We start from the raw sequence: 17408 nt of genomic DNA, 5'->3' as shown, positions 1-17408 counted from the left end.
TCCTTGGTGGGGGAGGGGGAAGTGACAAGAAAGAATCTATAAACAAAACCCCAATAAATATTCTTAATTTATATATACATGACACCGCCACGGAAGATAATCCAATGTCCAATTTGTACTCTACTTTCGGAACACATTCAAATCAAGTTTACAATATACTTCAGCCTCCCGAAATATGTACACACTTTGCGATAACACTGAGGTCTTGCGTCACGAGGCTCGGCTGTTGACATCAGTTGTTTACATTTATTGTTTACGTTGCAAACGAGACCCTTTGTAATTCAGCAGTGACAGCAGAATGGCAGAGAATAACACCCTCCCCGCCGCCTCCCCCAATTAAAATTAACCCGTGATTAAGAATTTCATGATACAGAAAAATTCAAGACCCAAAATGAAAAATGGAAAATCTGGAAAAAGAAAATGTGTCAGCACGCCACCTAAATTCACTGCTGGATATATATATATATATATATATATATATATATATATATATATATATATATATATATATATAATGGTAGAACGTGAGACTTTATGAAAATGTATAAAGAACTCATTCTGATAAATCCTCACATTCTACCATTGACAACCTACTATGGACCTTATACAAAGATACTCCTGTTCTCGCCATAGAGTTTCCTACACATCAGAAGGCAAATCATTTACCAATCTGCCTTTAAAGTGTCACCCAGTGTAGTTGTATATATGCCATCTACAAGCACAGTTTCTTATTGTCTAAGATGCATAATAATGCATCTTAGACAATAAATCAGTCTGAAAATCACACTTTAAGCTTCGTTGACGACAAAACTGTCCGCGTAATTTCAGCAATTTAACCAGATCGACAAATCCCTCACTTGACCGAGCTTTTTCAAATTCTCTTTCGCCCCTTTGTTCCTTTTGCCGAAAAAAAGAACTAGTTTCACGCCCTTAGAGACTTACATACTCTTCTCAGGACATCAATTCTTTTTTTACTTTTCTTTCATAAAATGTCTGCTTTCTGAATTTTTACTTTATTTTATTTCCTCTTCTGATCTAAAGCTGCTTTGGCATCACTCTTTATTTCCACTTCGGAGGAAGAGATGCGTTTACGTCACTCCTTTATTCCCACTTCGGATGTAAAGCTACTTTTACATCACTCCTTTATTTCCGCTTCGGATGTACGTCACTCCTTTATTTCCGCTTCGGATGTACGTCACTCCTTTACTTCCACTCCGGAGGAAGAGATGCGTTTACGTCACTCCTTTATTTCCACTTCGGAGGAAGAGATGCGTTTACGTCACTCCTTTATTTCCACTTTGAATGTAAAGCTACTTTTACATCACTCCTTTATTTCCACTTCAGATATAAAGCTGCTCTTACATCACTCCTTTATATCCACATCGGATGTAAAGCTACTTTTACGTCACTCCATTATTTCCACTTTGGAGGAGAAGATGTTTTTACACCACTCTTTATTTCCATTTCTGATGTAAATATGCGTTCACATCACGTACAAATATTTACGCACTTTTACAAGGGCGCTGTCAGTAACACACGATCAGTACTAGATGCATTTCGTATTTATTTACAATATATAATTCCCCGGAGATAGTGGGTTGTGGATCACAGTTATCTAAGAATGTTCTCAAGATCACATCCACTCAAGTTTGATTTACAATAAAACTTCTGGAACCCTTTTCAGAATGGAGTCATCAACTTCTTGTCCCTAATATGTTGTTCCAAAATGTCTGTATTGTTATCGTACAAAACTTGTGAATTCTATGAAAAAAAAAAATAAATATGGACCTTTCCACGTCATGCAAACAGGAATTTCACCTAAAATAAGTACGTCGTGATATGAGAACAACGTTCAACCTGCCATATTTTCATTGTGATTTCTGCGACGGAAGGGGCTACATCAGTCCAACCAGTTTCATGGCCCAGAATGGTCCCAAATATTCCTGCTGCATGAACTAACCACAATGTCCTTTCAAACTTCTCCAGTTCATCACACTTTTCGGATACGCTAGTCACTACGAAGTCTGAGATCCAGTTGTAAGCATAAAAAAGCTATTCTGACGTCCATAGCAGGATTCGAACCCGCCTTCAAAGTACTAGAACGAGGTCGCGCTACCGACTTGACCACGAGAAGGCCCTTGGCACAGTTCAGATGCCTCTTGATTTTAGCACAGACAATTCTTGATGGACGAGACGCGTAGCTGGTGACAAAAACTGGCTTCTTCATCGAACACAGATAAGAGACTTTTCAGTGTTACCACTTCGTCCATATGTCTTGCTCTGATATCCTGTTAAGGGAGATCATTCTAGATTAAAGAGACACCACAGCAACAGAAATAAAAGAAAAAAATACTTTTAAAAGTTAATTTCAACCACAGGACTAAAAACTGCAATAATTCAGAAGAGAAATTCTAAATAAAGCATTGGTATTTTACAACAGGTATAAACCTCTTTGGAGTATTTGCAGGCTATTGACTGGCAGAAAATGATTAGAGAACGAATAGCAGAGTCAGTGACTTCCAAACATGAATACGGAATCACTTACAGTTTGAAGTCAGTCTTGAGTTTACTTCTAGTGTAAGATTCGAGACTTTGCACGGAGGTGAAAGGAATGTTGGCAGATGTGCAAATGGCTGACGAGACTTTGATATCTGCCTCGACCAGTCCGTTCACCAGCTCCTCCAGGTCGCAGACGTCCAGTGTGCAGCGTGGAAACATGATGCTTAAGAAGCCCCTGTGGATGATGAAGATGAGATTATCATTATTGCTATTCATCATAAGCCACCAACACAGCCTTGCCAAGAAACGGGAAGGATGCGTGCGCACACACTTCTGAAGACTTCCCCCTCCCTCCAAAAGGGGAAGAGGGCAGTGTCACAAATATATTCACAAGGTCACAATGTATAATTACAAATATAGATATTGCACATATATGAATTACATACAGTTGACATATATATATATATATATATATATATAATATATATATATATATATATATATATATATATATATATATATATATATGGGAGTCACGAAAATTTGGAACTTGTTGAATATATAAATAAAGGCAAAAGCCACCAAGGAGAATGAAACAAAGGAGTACTCCGAGGACCTTTCACTCAGTTTGCTTAGTAAAGAATATTGAGTAGAAAGGCCTCGCAATACTCCTTCGCTTCACTTTCTTTTGTGGCATTTGCTTCTATTAATGTATATATATATATATATATATATATATATATATATATATATATATATATATATATATATATATTTGAATCTACTGGTCACTTTTCTACCAGATACCAATGTAATTGTAACAACCACATTGCCTTCTTTTCGATTTTTTCACACTTTGGATATGCATGTCGCTACAAGTCCTAAGATCCAAATGGTGAACCGGATTAAGAAATTCTGACACCTGGGGAGATTTGAACCTGCATTCTGTCAGTCCGTTCGATAATGTTCCCTCGTTCTCGTATCCCAGATGCAGTTTCAGATCTTTTGCCCAGTTGCAAATCCCAGAGATGTATGCCAGTATAGCACCAGCCCCACTTATTTTTTGCCATACCCTTAGGTTAGGTTAGGTTAGGTTAGGTTAGTTCAAAAGTTTTCTATAGGTTAGGTTAGGTTAGTTCAAAGAAGCTTTTTATAGGTTAGGTTAGTTCAAATAAGTTTTCTATAGGTTAGGTTAGGTTAGTTAAAAAGTTTTCTATAGGTTTGGATAGGTTAGTTCAAAGAAGCTTTTTATAAGTTAGATTAGGTTAAGTCAGTTCAAAGAAGTTTTCTATAGGTTAGGTTAGTTCTAAGAGGTACCTTACAGGTATTTCGGGTGTGGGAAACATAATCAGGTTATTTTCAAGAAGATTCTATGGCTAGTTTTTAGATATGGCGTTGTCCCACTTTTTTCGGGGAAGGTGCTGCACTCAGTTACAGTTCAGGAATATGCTGCCCTGGCATCATATTTTCTTCATTTGGTTCTTCACTTTGACTTGGGCTTTGTAGTGACAAGTGCAAACAAAGAAATTGAGAAATTTAGAGGGCACTGTGACATTCAAAATTGTATCATATATCAGCATAGAGTTCAAGAAATGACTTACCTTCCCTTGGGTTGGACAGATTGGGCTGCCTTGCATGCCCATTCCACACTGCTGTGGTCAATGTCACCTAGATACAGATGGATAAATAGTCCACGAGGTAAAGGGGTCAGTTGACTATAATCGATGCCCTTACTCAGGTGAACAACTGAAATATAAAAGAAGTAGGAAATCTTAATTTGGGATGGCCAGGCATTTCGTTTCACCTGAGTAATATGTGTTTTGCATCAATCTCCTTCATTAGATATTTGTAAATTAGAATAAGTTAGAATTAAATGATTGCTATATATATATATATATATATATAATATATATATATATATATATATATATATATATATATATGTATATATATATATATATATATATATACACACACACACAAGTGCGCAAAAGAATTATCTAAACATCAACAACACATACAGTGAAATAAATTTATATATATATATATATATATAATATATATAATAATATATATATAACACACACACACAAGTGCGCAAAATGAATTATCTAAACACGGTACCCAACAAAAATTTTCCTTAGTTCTGATATACAGTATATTTACAGAGCTTTATTTTTGTAATATGTTAAGGAATTTCTTAGACAGTTTCCTGCATCATTATCTTTTCATAACATGTGGATGGTGAAGGTACGTGTGTGTGTGTTATATATGTGTGCTATGGCACTAGTTACTGATGAGCTGTAAAAATGTGTTTTTAGACATCGAATGATGTCCCGATTCAGAGGTTAGAGATCATGATTTTCTGCCCTTAACAAACAAGAAGTATTAACAACACTTTATCAATGATTGTTTTCTGATATTCTTTGACCTTTGATTTGTGGGCACTAGGTAGTTCTGTCTTTGAGTATAATGGCGGCATTGGAATTTGGATCCCTTTAGGAAAGTCCATCAACTTTCAAATATTTTGATCTGATACTGAAGCAGTCTTATGCCTCCATAAGTTTTACAATGCTGTACATCCCCTTTCCCACGTACTTGGCTTCCAAATTTCCTAAAGCAAGATTTACAAAGTCAAACTCTGGTATAGGGCCTAGTCAGCTTCGATCAGATATACCGGGTACAGATGGATAGAAATACTTGAGCAGACTTAATTAATGAAACGGTCATATGAGAAATGGCTCTTGCGTGGGGTGAATGATTGTCCTGCACAAAAAAAAGCTGGTGTTGTGGGATATACGAAGGTAACTTACACAGAAACCATCATAAAAACAACTCAGATCATATTGATTACGGTGAGTTATGCCTTCAGTACCCTTGGAGAGACAGGGGTTTGCAAATGTTATTGAGAAACCAAGGCTCACCTAAACGTTTGATAGAAGACAGTGATGTGGAATTCGCTGCCAAAAGCTGCTGGAGTGCGGAAAACTGTTCGGCGTTGGCAATTCCTATCCGGAGTTTCTGAATTGTAGCGGGAATGTTGATAGGAAAGCGCTGACTTATAGCTCCTCGGTAACATCTAACATTACAGCTGCAGTGACAAATGAAAGGCATTTGGTTAACATTACAGAAAATTAGTCTTATGTCGGAGAAAGAACATGAGTTTCTTAGTGACTAGTTTCTGAGGAAGGATTGTGAGCCAAAAATTGGACTTAGGTATCTCATAACACAGGTAAAACCAGCTTTGTTTCCGCTTATCTTTGGAAATCGTTACAAAAGGAATATCCTGATCCTAGAATGGAGTTTTGTGTTCTTTGTATCATGCAAGCATTAATGCATATCCAAAAAATCAGTCATACTAAGGAAAAACAAACTCAAAATAAAAATTAAAAAGTATCTAACACAATCCTACAGTTTTTCTAGTTTAAGTCTCTCATGTTTAGAAACCTCAACTAAAATTCCTAAGAGACCATGAAAAAATACTGTTGCTATTCATAATTAGGTTTGGTGAACATGCCGTGAAAGAGTGGTGGCACGAATGAGATCAATTTTCCAGAAATTTGGTTTCTTGTTGAGTACTACTTGGAAAGTGAAGAGAAGCTGGTGAGGCCAAGATTAACGAAGACTAGATTGTAATAAATATTTACGGTTTATGTGAAAGCTCTCCCCCCCTTTTTTTTAACATACTTTAAAAAAGTTAAAACCATTTAGTTGAAGACTATATTGAGCCTCGGAAGATATGAGAGACTAAGAATGCAAATGATGACTCCCTAATAAGACATTAAACACAATAAATGCAAACATCATGCGGTGTCTTCTGGACCCTTGAACTTGAAAGAAAAAAAGGGGGAAAGGGGAAGAAGAAAAGAAAAGAAAAAGCCCGTGGTACTTACTCCTGGAAGATCTGTTGAACAGCCCAGTCCAAAGAGCTGGCCATGTGTGATGGATATTGAAATTCATCGTGAAACTCCAAGTTGGTCACCTCACACATATGCTCACTTAGGAGACACAGAAGCTCCTCCAGCCGTGGAATATCCACGGGTCTAGCTGTGATGTCCACCTTCAGAGATTCTGGACATCTTTTCTGGAAAAGGCTTAAGTAAGAGTAGACTCTTGAGTCCTTTATTGTGATATTTTCAAAAGTTATGCTGGGAATTTTCTCTGCAATGACATCTGCTACAATATCAGAACATTTAACATTAGAAATGAGATCCAGCCATTCTTCTCTCTTCTTGATACCTGTCTTCTGAAGTATTCCTACAAGTTCTTCCACCAGAGGCCTGCTAATGTTGTTCTTACTCGTCAAGTGTAACAGGCCAGTCAGATGGATGAAGGCATCTTTAAATTTGTAATACTCTACATGTTCGTTATCTGGATACAGCTCCTGAAGGATGCTCGTGATGACTGAGGTGGATGGTGGTCCGTTGACCAAGACCAAAAGTGACCCAGACACGCTTCTCCTAATTCTGTGAATCAGCGGCGTCCTCCCTGTATGAAATTCAGGTTCTCCACAAAAGGCCTGCCTGAACCTTTTGTGAACTCTGTGGCAAGGTCTTAGAATGACACTGCTTAATCGACTCATGCAACCACAGTTAGTTAGAGTTGCGTCACCTCTTGAATGTGACTTAGATCCCATTTCAGAAGATATGTCTTGTAAGTCACACCTTATTAAAGTTCTAATATCAAGGGGAACGCCTTTATCTTTTAGCTTCAGCAATATAAACAAAGCACTTAAGAACTCCTGGATACCCTTGTGAGGGTAATTAATTTTGAAAAGCAGTCCTGTCGATGTCCACATAATTTTGTGGACCAAAAATGCTCCTAGCGTCTCTTCATCATGTAAGCCAACCCTAGTGCAGACATTTTTGAGTAAAAAAATTGAGTCATCTGACAACATAATCTCATCGTTCTTCAGCCCAATTAAGGCCTGCTTGCAAAGCGTCACTACAAAAGATTCAACTTTGCATTGCAAGTCATGTACACTTAGGTGTTGCGTTTCCTCTCGGGATTTGAGTCTCAATAGAAGTTTGTCTACTGTGAGTTTGTGAATCTCGTAGTATAGCTCAGTTGCTGTTGTGACGCAGTTTACCTTTTCTGGTGCAATGGACCACAAAATCGTAAGTAATACCAGATTAAGAGGTAATCGTAAGTGGTCTTGTAAATGTCTTTGACTTGTTTTCAGGTAAGTTATAAGCCCTCTAGTTTCTTGTTGACTTTTACCGAGCTTTCGGAGTTCTTCGTGATACTTTGATGCAAACTCTTCCCTTCGAGTTGCTGGAATTCCCGTGATCTTCAAATGGGTCGTTTCTTCTCCACTAGTTATCATTTTGTAGCAGTCCTCTATCTTCTCGGGCCTCATGGTACAAAACAGACTTATTTCGTGTCTTTCCTTCAAATGTAAAATCTCTTTAAACAACTGTCTTGATGATTTGTTCATTTCATCAAGACCATCAACGATGATGAGCAGCCTCAGTGCCAACGCACATGTCACCATACTCTTCTCTCTAAACCTCTGTGCAGTTTTGGGCATCAGTGATACCAGCAGCTGATGGAAAGAGGTATTAGTCGTGTTTCTACATTCCATGTATAACACAAGATCAAAGGATGACAGGCTCTCCATACTTGTGTCACCAGAGACCCAGTCTCCTATCATTTTCCTGGTTAAAGTTGATTTTCCGGATCCTGCTGGGCCTTCAATCAGTTTAATCTTTTCTGATCCACTGTGTGATCTGCTCCCAAATGATAGCAGCTGTTCGTACTCTATGCTGTGGCATTCTTTTTCATCAAATGGAGATTTCTGATCACTAACCACTTCAATACGTGTAAAAACGTTCCCAATGTGTAGACTGAATTCTTTACCAGTTATAAATGACACTGGATTAAAGTTACAGAATTTTTTGTACGCTTCGACAATCTCGGCCTTTCCCTGGGTTGATAAAATACTAACCCATTCTTTAAACAGTGGCTGATTGTCAAAACTTTTTATGTCAAGAATGACTAAAGGATTATCTCGAATTCTGCTGATGTCTGCGTTCATTTCGTCCACATGTCTTTCTATCTCTGATTTGTCAATAGAATATCTCTCACCTGCCAGCCGCAAACACTTTTCCTGATTATCTCGTAGACTTTCTGTTTCTCCCATGAATTCAGGCAAGGATAAGCTTGTCATATCATGGGTGATATTATTTCTGAATGTTTTTAAATAGGCCAGTGTTTGTTCAAGAGTGTCACCTCTTGTGTGCCAAAGGTCTGACTTCGGAGGAGCCATACCTTCGCAGGCATATTTGATGCACAGAAACAGAAGTGTTATGTCAAAAATGGACCCCGAGGGATCCTGATACATTTTTTCTTTCTGGTCTTTGGTGAATTTCATCTTCAAGATATTATTTGGTACTTTTTTCTCTTGAAGTAAATACTCATAAAATCCCACGTTGCTCTGTTTGTCTTTGGTGCCCCAGGTTAGAATTGTATGCATTATTTTGCAAGAAACTGTGTCGTTCATTTTACGAAGGCGAAGTGTGCGCTGATCAATTTCATTAAACAGCGATGGATCGTCGTCCTTTGTGCTGTCTTTTAACACATCACCATTCTGTAATTGTGGCTGGTTGTGCCCCTTTACTTCCTGCTGAGGAGACTCTTCAGGTGGCAGTGACAACCTGTCTTGCTCTTCAGTGGTGTGGTCTGAGGAATGTAAGGCACTGTTTTTACATTTATTCTCCACAGAGGGTGATTGTGACTGCTCAGAAGGGTCGGTCTCTTCCTCTTGCTGACAGATTTTCGGTGGGGAGAGGGACTGATGCTTTTCCATTTCATGTTCTTGCGGTGTTTGCTGCGGGGTACTAATATGCTCTTTCTCATATTCTTCAGAAGAGCCAACATTTCTTGGTTGAATTCGATCGGTTTCTTGACTACCAGATATTTCTCCATTTGGCTGCAAAGGATCCCTGTCGCTCTCGTCATGATTCGTTCGCTGCGAATCTTCGTTTTCTGATTCTTTCTGAGGCATCGGCTCGGATACCACGTCCTCCTGTTGCAGGTCCTCTGATTCATGCCGAAGTGGTTCCTCCAGTTGGCATGGCTGTGACAGTGATGCTTGTCGCTGCTCTGGTCTGTGATCTTTCCGCTCTAGATCTGATGGCGCCTCTTGGGTGTATCCATATTCTTGGCAGGTTAACTGTTGCTGCTGAGACTGGTTGCTTGGCTGGTCTGATGAGAACTGGTCACCACAGGTGTGCGAAGGACAAGGCATACTTTCTTCGTTGTCCAAAATCTCTAAGGTCGTTTGCAACGGAAACGGAGTTTTTCTGGCTCTCAGAACCATTCCTAACCAGTGAGGCAGAGCCGCGGCTCACTTATCTGCCTCTCAGCAGTTGTACAGAGAATCAAGCTCGCTGCTGGCTCCTGCAGAGTGGCCTCCGATGTAAACAAACCTGTTGGGGAAAAGCGACAAACCACAAGTGAATCAAGTTCTCGTTCTAAATGGAGTAGTATAAGTAAATAACAAGTCAATCTGAATGCAATGTTTTCTTTCTTCCCCTCAGCGAAAATCCCATCAGTTTACAGTTGCTGGCGAGTGCCCCTTAAAGTAACCTACAAACAATATATACGGATGCACTGATTATAAATGATAATTCCCCAGCTTTGGTACTGATGATAAAACTTCATGATTCCTTAAAATATAGCAATTTCCTAATCATTTTTCAGTTGTGCTCCTAACCAATGAAATGAGGTTCAATTGTACTGATGTTAATAATAATAATAATAATAATAAAACTAGTAGTTCTTTAATGATCGTGCAATTATGGTTATAACTTCGAGAATAAGGCCCCGTGAAAATAACGTCTTACTAATAAAGACGAAGATAATGATGGTGATGACAAGAATAACTTTATTTTTTATTTCTCTGAAATACAAGAAAGCAGGATTTGATGGCTATCATGTTCATAAGGTTTATCCAAGACAGAACAATTATAGTGCGAAATATAAAGTCAAAATGAGAGAGAGAGAGAGAGAGAGAGAGAGATATCGCGTTCTGGCATAGGAACAACTTATGGAAGGAAACGAAGAGACAGTTATAATCACCAGAAACGACATTATCAACGTAGGGAAAGTAATGCACAATGAATGACGAAATGCAATGCAATTCTCTCGCTAATTCCAGAAATTAGACGAAGGTGAAAATATGCATCGAAAATAGAGATGGAGATAAAGTAATCCAGGACCAATTATTAGATGGATCTGTATCGAAAAATTGTACATCACTCCACGGCTATGGTAAGCGTCTTTGGGTATCCATTGTATAAATTTTCTCGTCTCTTTTTCTTTTTTTTAGTTTTCTGTAATGAAGATGGCTTTGTCTGTCCGTCCGCACTATTTCTGTCCGCCCTTAGATCTTAAAGACTACTGAGGCTAGAGGGCTGGAAATGGGTATGTTGGTCATTCACCCTCCAATCATCAAGCATACCAAATTGCAGCCCTTTAGCCTTAGAAGTTTTCATTTTATTTACGGTTAAAGTTAGACATAATCGAGCGTCTGGCAACAGTGAAGGACAGGTTTCCACCGTGCCGCAGTTAAAGTTTCGTGGGCCGCGGCGCAGACAGCATTATACCGAGACCACCGAAAGATAAGATCTATTATCGGTGGCCTTGATTATACGCTGTACAGAAAGGTCGATTGCGATGAAGAAACACTGGAGGATTGAAAGCGAGAAATTCCCGGAATACAAAATCGATTGTAAACGAGACGTCATCACAGTGGCACCACTCGAAATGGAAGCTTCAAAACGAAAAAAAAAAAAGACTAGAATCAGTCACAATGAGAAATTGCAGGAAACATTTTTTTTTTTTATTATCATAGACGTACGAACTCCAGGTCGCTGAAATAATAATATGGTCCATATTAATTCAACTCCAGAATGGAAAGCATAATTAGTCTGAGGATTTCATCAAGTCCTTTTAGACATTATGACTCGAGGTGAATTTGTAGGAATATAAGTAATTGGTAACCGAGCTTGAGGCTTGAGGACCGCAAGTTCCTGGAACTCCCAGTGTGGACAGAATGAGAGAGCGTGGCCGGGAAGGGGGTAGGGGGTGGGGATGAAGTAACAGGCGATTGGGGAGAGGGAGAAGGGGAGGGGGGGAGAGTTCCCAACCTGAATCTTTCAAAGTCAAGAGAGAGAGAGAGAGAGGATGCTGGATGGATGGATTTCCAGCGTTTTAAACGTAAAATAAATAGGAAAAAAAATAAGATCATATCCCACTTGACTTGGAGCTTGATTTTGTCCTTAAAAGGACTGAGCGCGTGACCGATACATACATATTAAGCCAGCTTTGTATTGGCACGGGCTCTTGCTTCTTAGCAGCCCGTAACTGGTGAGAAGTTTCAGTGAAAACACACGGTGGGCCGTTACAAAGACTATTATTATCTTTCATGGTTAACGTGCAACTGAACATCAAAATTGAGAAACCTGTTTGTCAAGTGGCAACTGTTCGGTTGTCTTATTCTTATTCTACTCTCTCTTTCTCTCTCTCTCTCCCCCGCGCGCGCGCGTTTGTTATTGTTGTCGTTGACTGAGCGTGAGCTTGTTATTGTTATTATTGACTCGTACTTGTATCAAATGAATAGGAGGCTTCATCCGTAGGGCGTTAGTGTCTGTTGTCCCCGTGGGGAGGTAGTGCCGTCAGTGCACCTCACGCGGTCCACCGTAGACGTTACTGAAGGTTCTTTGCAGCGTCCCTTCGGCCCCTAGCTGAAACCCCCTTCTGTTTCTTTTTACAGTACTTTCGTTCGTATTCTCCTTCTTCCATCTTACTTTCTCAACCCTCATCTAGCAATTATTTCAAATTGTTTCTCAGTCTCCCGTTCAACGCTGAATGACCGCATGGGTCCCAGTGCTTGGGCTTGGCCTAAATTATACATATATTCTATTCCATGAAAAAAAGTGTGAGGTCATTCTATATGTTAACAGCCTTCCAAGGGTTGGCCCGAAGGATTAGATATTTTTTTGTTTTACATGGCTAGGAACTAATCGGTTTCTTAGCAACGGGACCTACAGCTTATTGTGGGATCCGAACCACATTATATCGAGAAATGAGTGAGGAGCTGGATTCATGGACAGAAACGCCGACATCACAAAATAAGGGATTGCCGTCTCTCGATTTCTTCACGTTTCTTCAGGAACGAAGTCCTTCTGAAAATCCTTATAGGAAACGGGGGAAGAATGTCTCCCATTATAACTGAAGTAAGGCTCAAGGTACCTTGGTAAGGCTTTTTTGTCGGGCAGAGAAACGAGTCCGTTCCTTGTCTGTCACGACCTTGGATTCTCCCTCCGAGTAGAATAGGCAACGTAACTTAAATAATCATCTCGTTTGATGAAGTCTCGTTCACCGAAGGCGAAAGAGGTCTGTGTGAATGTCTGCTACCTGGTGAGTTTTGCTACCTGGTGAGTTAAACATTGCCATCTTGTGAGCTGAATCTTGCAATCTAGTGAGTTGAACCTCGCTATCTGCTGAGCTGAACCTTGATGCCAGTGAGCTGAATCTTGCCGTCTGGTGATCTGTTGAGTTGAATGATCTATTGGGTTGGACCTTGCTATCAGGTGAGTGAGTCTTGTTATGTGGTGGTCTATTGAGTTGAGCCTTGCTATCTGGTGATCTATTGAGTTGAACCTTGATATCAGGTGAGTTGAACCTTGCTATCTGGTGATCTATTGAGTTGAACCTTGCTGGCGGGTGATCTATTGAGTTGAACCTTGTTATATATTGAGTTGAACCTTGATGTCTGGTGATCTATTGAGTTGAACCTTGCTGTATGTTGATCTGTTGAGTTGAACCTTGTAATCTACTGAGTTGAACCTTGCTGTCTGATGATCTATTGAGTTGAACCTTGCTGTATGGTAATCTATTGAGTTGAACCTTGCTATCTGGTGATCTGTTGAGTTGAACCTGGCTGTATGTTGATCTATTGAGTTGAACCTTGCTGTCTGGTGATCTATTGACTTGAATGAGCTCGTGAGTTGAACCTTGCTATCTGGTGATCTATTGAGTTGAACCTCGGAACATGGATCCTGGTTAGCACTGGGTTGGAATAGGAAGAGGAGAAGGAACTACCGCGTCATAAAAAAGGGGGGAGGGAGGAAGAGAAAAAACAAAAGTGAATAAATCAGTAAAAAGACGAATAAAGGCGAATAGAGAGGTTTCGTCTCGGGGGGGATATTGTCCTTTACTAATAATAATCCTTACGTCGTAGGAGATTTAATGCTGAGGAATTTTGTCCCTCGGCGCTCTTGTCCGGACAGGGTATAATGATTCTTTTGACAACAAACGTCAGGACAGCACTTCAAAATGTATTAAAAATTCAACTTCCGTAAGCAACGTGAAGCGCATTAGTCCAGTGGAAGTATTCAGAAATCTGCCCTAGGGAATTTAGCATGAATATTGCTCAGTAATATTTGCATTCGAATATTGACAGGTGTCGTTCACGCACGGAACGCAAACTGCATAAACATAGGACGAATGGAAGGGTTGTTGGCATAGTTGTAGTGAAATGTTTTGGGAAGTAAGAAAAAAAAAAAAAACTGAAATGTAACCTTCAGATCATGATAACTGTAAAGTGTGACGACAGAGAATGAGTGGAAATCGATTAATAGAATCAGGTTGATTTTTCAACAGCAAAGACGAATGCAATTTACTTCGCAACCTGATTATGATGACTCAAGGTTACCCAATCACTGAGGAGTGAATGCGATCACAACCCGAGTCTGATCTACAACTTTTTTTTTTTTCATTTAAAGTAACGTAGAGTATCTCATGCATCGTATTTACTATAATGTCTCATTACCTAATTCTTTGGTCCCGGTCGTGAAGCACAACAAACAGTGAAAGCATATCTATAGTCGATTCACATCAACCGTGCATTTGATATCTAGGCCAGTCCCTTACGACGCTCCAGATTGGCTGTTGATAAGCCAATCACAGGGCTGGAAAGTTCTCAGTCTCTCGAGAGAGTTCACATGGGTAGGATGTATTTTCCACATCTCCTGAAAAACATACCTCAGGAGAGGTTGAACATAAATTCTAAGCATGTGAACTCTCTCGAGAGACTGAGAGTTTCCAGCCCTGTGATTGGCTTATCAACAGCCAATTAGGAGCGTCGCAAGGGACTGTTCTAGACATGAAATGCACGGTTGATGTGAATCTACTATAGCTGCCTGTCCTGTTTAGTAACATTATTGTTATGATTATTATTGAGGACATACCTTGCAAAAATATATATGCTTTCAAACCCGGATGACTGTAGCTCATCGATACTTCTCCCTAAATCGACTTGACTTGTGTATAGTACTATACAAGGCTGGCAGGAGCATCCGTCTCACAAGAACAAGGTAGCTCTCTCGCGGCTACTGACTTCTTCATTATCTTTATACTCGTCCATATTTTTTCCTAAGATATTCATTGTTACTTTTCACTGTGCCTTTCACGGCCTCGGCGTGACATACTAACTGTTTATTCGCCTGCCAAGTCTTTTCTTCACGAAATTATTCACCTTAGTACTACATATCTGTCGTCGGCAGTAGGCTTATTATATAGTACATCACACAGTCACTTGGGAAGGGCATGTAATATCTAATGATGTACAGTGATGTGTATACTAAGTACCGGAAAAAGCTAATAGATTCCTTTTCTGAACACTATCGAAAACTATTGGAATTTATCAAGTAGGGCACACAAGTCTTACGCGTAGAAAGTATAGCTAGCTGTCTACTCCACAGAATCTGGCTCATCGGCTTCTCACTCTCGCTCACCGAGGCGAGATCTGTTTGATCCACCTCACTGTGACCTCAGGAAAGTGGTTTTTTCCCAGCAAACTCCGGGGATTTCCGCTAGAGAAGCATCACATGTATACCTACGTCACGAGGGAGGGGGTTGGAGGATGGTATCACCTTGCGTCAGTCATGTCACCGCGGAGAAAGCCCTAAATAGCAGATATATAAACGCATGTCAGTGTATCTATAAAACAGGATACGGAATACTGACAATTGCACCCCACACATTCGCCAACCAGGTTTACGCGACGCACATTTTCCTACTCTGTAAAGATGACAATCACGAAAGTTTCTCCACAATACTAAAATCACGCGTGAAACATAGCTTTTAAAAACTCGGGTCTCCTCGCTTGCCAGTCAGTGTTGACAGGTAACGCCCGGCACTACGGTCTACGGACAAGGAGGCTTGCTACCAAAGGTTCAGAACAGAACCCGCACGACTAGTCTGAGTCTAACGGCTAACTGTGTGTGTGCTAAGGCAGAGTTTCAGGGCAGTGGGACATCAGCGCCACTGGTGGCAAACATTAGAGTTACGACAGTCTGACGTAAGAGAGAAACATTAAGAAATGCCCGTTCACCTGATTGTCATTTCTTGGAGAGCATACTCAAAGTGGGTTTGATCAGTGACAAACGAGAAACTCGTAATAGCTAATCCTGCAAGTTCGCTCCTTATATCCACAGTCCACTGCTTAAGAGAAGAGTGGGATTTGGGTTAGAGAGAGAGAGAGAGAGAGAAACTTCGGCAGAACCAGATTTTAACATCTGACATTTATAGCAATGTACAGTTTTGTTTCATCAATAGATAACAGTTATTCAAAGAAATATATGAAAGGCCAGATAGCACAGGATACGAACCAGGAACTCTATGAAGCTGGGAGTCAGTCTTGGGGCTCCTTTTGGTCGTCCTGGACTGGAGGCTCGCTGTTGTTTGGGAAGGGGTTGTGGGCATTGTTCCAGCGCCAGAGTTTTCCTATTCCGGGTCAGAGCTACGTTTCAGCAAAAGACCTTTTGCGCATGAAATGGTGTACTGTAGGCATCACTCAAGGTTCTTTGCAGTGTCCCTTCGGCCCCTTGCTGCAACCGCTTTCATTCTGTTTACTGTACCTCCGTTCATATTCTCTCTCTCTCCCATAATACTTTCCAGCATCTCACAACACAAATAAAAATACAATTGCGATGTTTTCCTCCTCGTAGATCTTTAAAACATTTTTACTGTCTATTTCTTTTTCAGTGCTGAATGACCTCGAAGGTCCCACCGCTTGGTCTTTGGACTCAGTTCTATAGGAGTCTCTATTCTGCAAAAGACCAGCATTTCATATCTTAATATTATTCTGTGACATTTCTGGGGATACATCAGTAATGTGTGTTGACAAGTAAATAACTAACGTACCAACTGATCAGGTGAAAAAATGATGTATATTCCTGATCTTAGTGAAAACGTAAAGGAATGAATGACGATGTCGTGTGTGGAATGCCGAGGTCCTGCTTTAATTACGAATGCTTGACGTAGAGTCTGACGTCATTACTTCAAGAAGGCGATTCCGTTCAACATCCTATGTCTTTCCTATATTTCCTGAGGTTAAAAAAAGCCCAGTGGTACTAAAGACTAAAAAGGCCTTACGTTTGCCCGCTCGGACGATGTACCGAAAGCTTTTCCCGTTTTTTGTTTACGTGCGTCAAGGAAATGGGGAGGTCATTTCTTCGAAGCGCTGGCTTCCGTCGAGTGCCACCAGGATGTTTCAAGAACGGGCAAACAAAATTTGATGAAACTTTGCAGATTGATGCTTTTGGGTCACAGTCTCGAGGAGACTTTGAGTTGGACTGAATATTATAGATTTAGGCCAACAGTCAGCTACCTGGGGAGGTCACGTAATGAAATGAGCAGCACAGTACAGAAAGACACAAACGTAAACACCAGTGTTTTTCGGCATACAAGGTTCACTTGAGTCTACATGTGAGAGATGAAGGGGGTGGGGGGAGGGCGTTTCTAGGACTCTCTGAACGCAACGAAAGAAAGAGTCCGTTTTTCGCATAATAGCTTCAACACTTTATTTATAAACTATATAGATACACACATTTGGAACT

At 40.1% G+C, this 17408-nt stretch overlaps 1 protein-coding gene across 3 annotated transcripts; it reads right to left on the bottom strand.

Annotated features, from left to right (window-relative positions):
• Positions 1–453: 453 nt before the first annotated feature.
• LOC135211946 (uncharacterized) lies at positions 454–16281 on the bottom strand. Of its 3 annotated transcripts, XM_064245194.1 has the most exons (7): positions 14757–15805; positions 6393–9929; positions 5424–5590; positions 4101–4245; positions 2546–2734; positions 2230–2288; positions 454–2185 (listed from the first exon to the last, which is right to left on the bottom strand). In XM_064245194.1, exons 2-6 carry the CDS (start codon positions 9818–9820, stop codon positions 2255–2257), a joined length of 3963 nt encoding a protein of 1320 aa, XP_064101264.1. In that variant the 5' UTR covers positions 9821–9929; positions 14757–15805; the 3' UTR covers positions 454–2185; positions 2230–2254. The 3 variants fall into 3 exon arrangements, with proteins under 3 accessions (XP_064101264.1, XP_064101263.1, XP_064101262.1); XM_064245193.1 differs by lacking the exon at positions 14757–15805 and adding an exon at positions 16179–16281 and having other exon boundaries at positions 454–2288; XM_064245192.1 differs by having other exon boundaries at positions 454–2288.
• Between the last annotated feature and the right edge of the window lie 1127 nt (positions 16282–17408).

The sequence above is a fragment of the Macrobrachium nipponense genome, chromosome 40 (genome assembly GCF_015104395.2).
Source record: "Macrobrachium nipponense isolate FS-2020 chromosome 40, ASM1510439v2, whole genome shotgun sequence".
Taxonomy (NCBI): domain Eukaryota; kingdom Metazoa; phylum Arthropoda; class Malacostraca; order Decapoda; family Palaemonidae; genus Macrobrachium; species Macrobrachium nipponense.
This window is presented reverse-complemented; position numbering and strand designations above follow the sequence as displayed.

Coding starts and splice junctions, on each gene's coding strand:
- LOC135211946 (XM_064245193.1), bottom strand. CDS start 9,820: ATGGTTCTGAGAGCCAGAAAAACTCCGTTTCCGTTGCAAACGACCTTA. Junction 5,591..6,392: donor GTTCAACAGATCTTCCAGGA/GTAAGTACCACG, acceptor TTGTCACTGCAG/CTGTAATGTTAGATGTTACC. Junction 2,289..2,545: donor CTCAAGACTGACTTCAAACT/GTAAGTGATTCC, acceptor CTCCCTTAACAG/GATATCAGAGCAAGACATAT.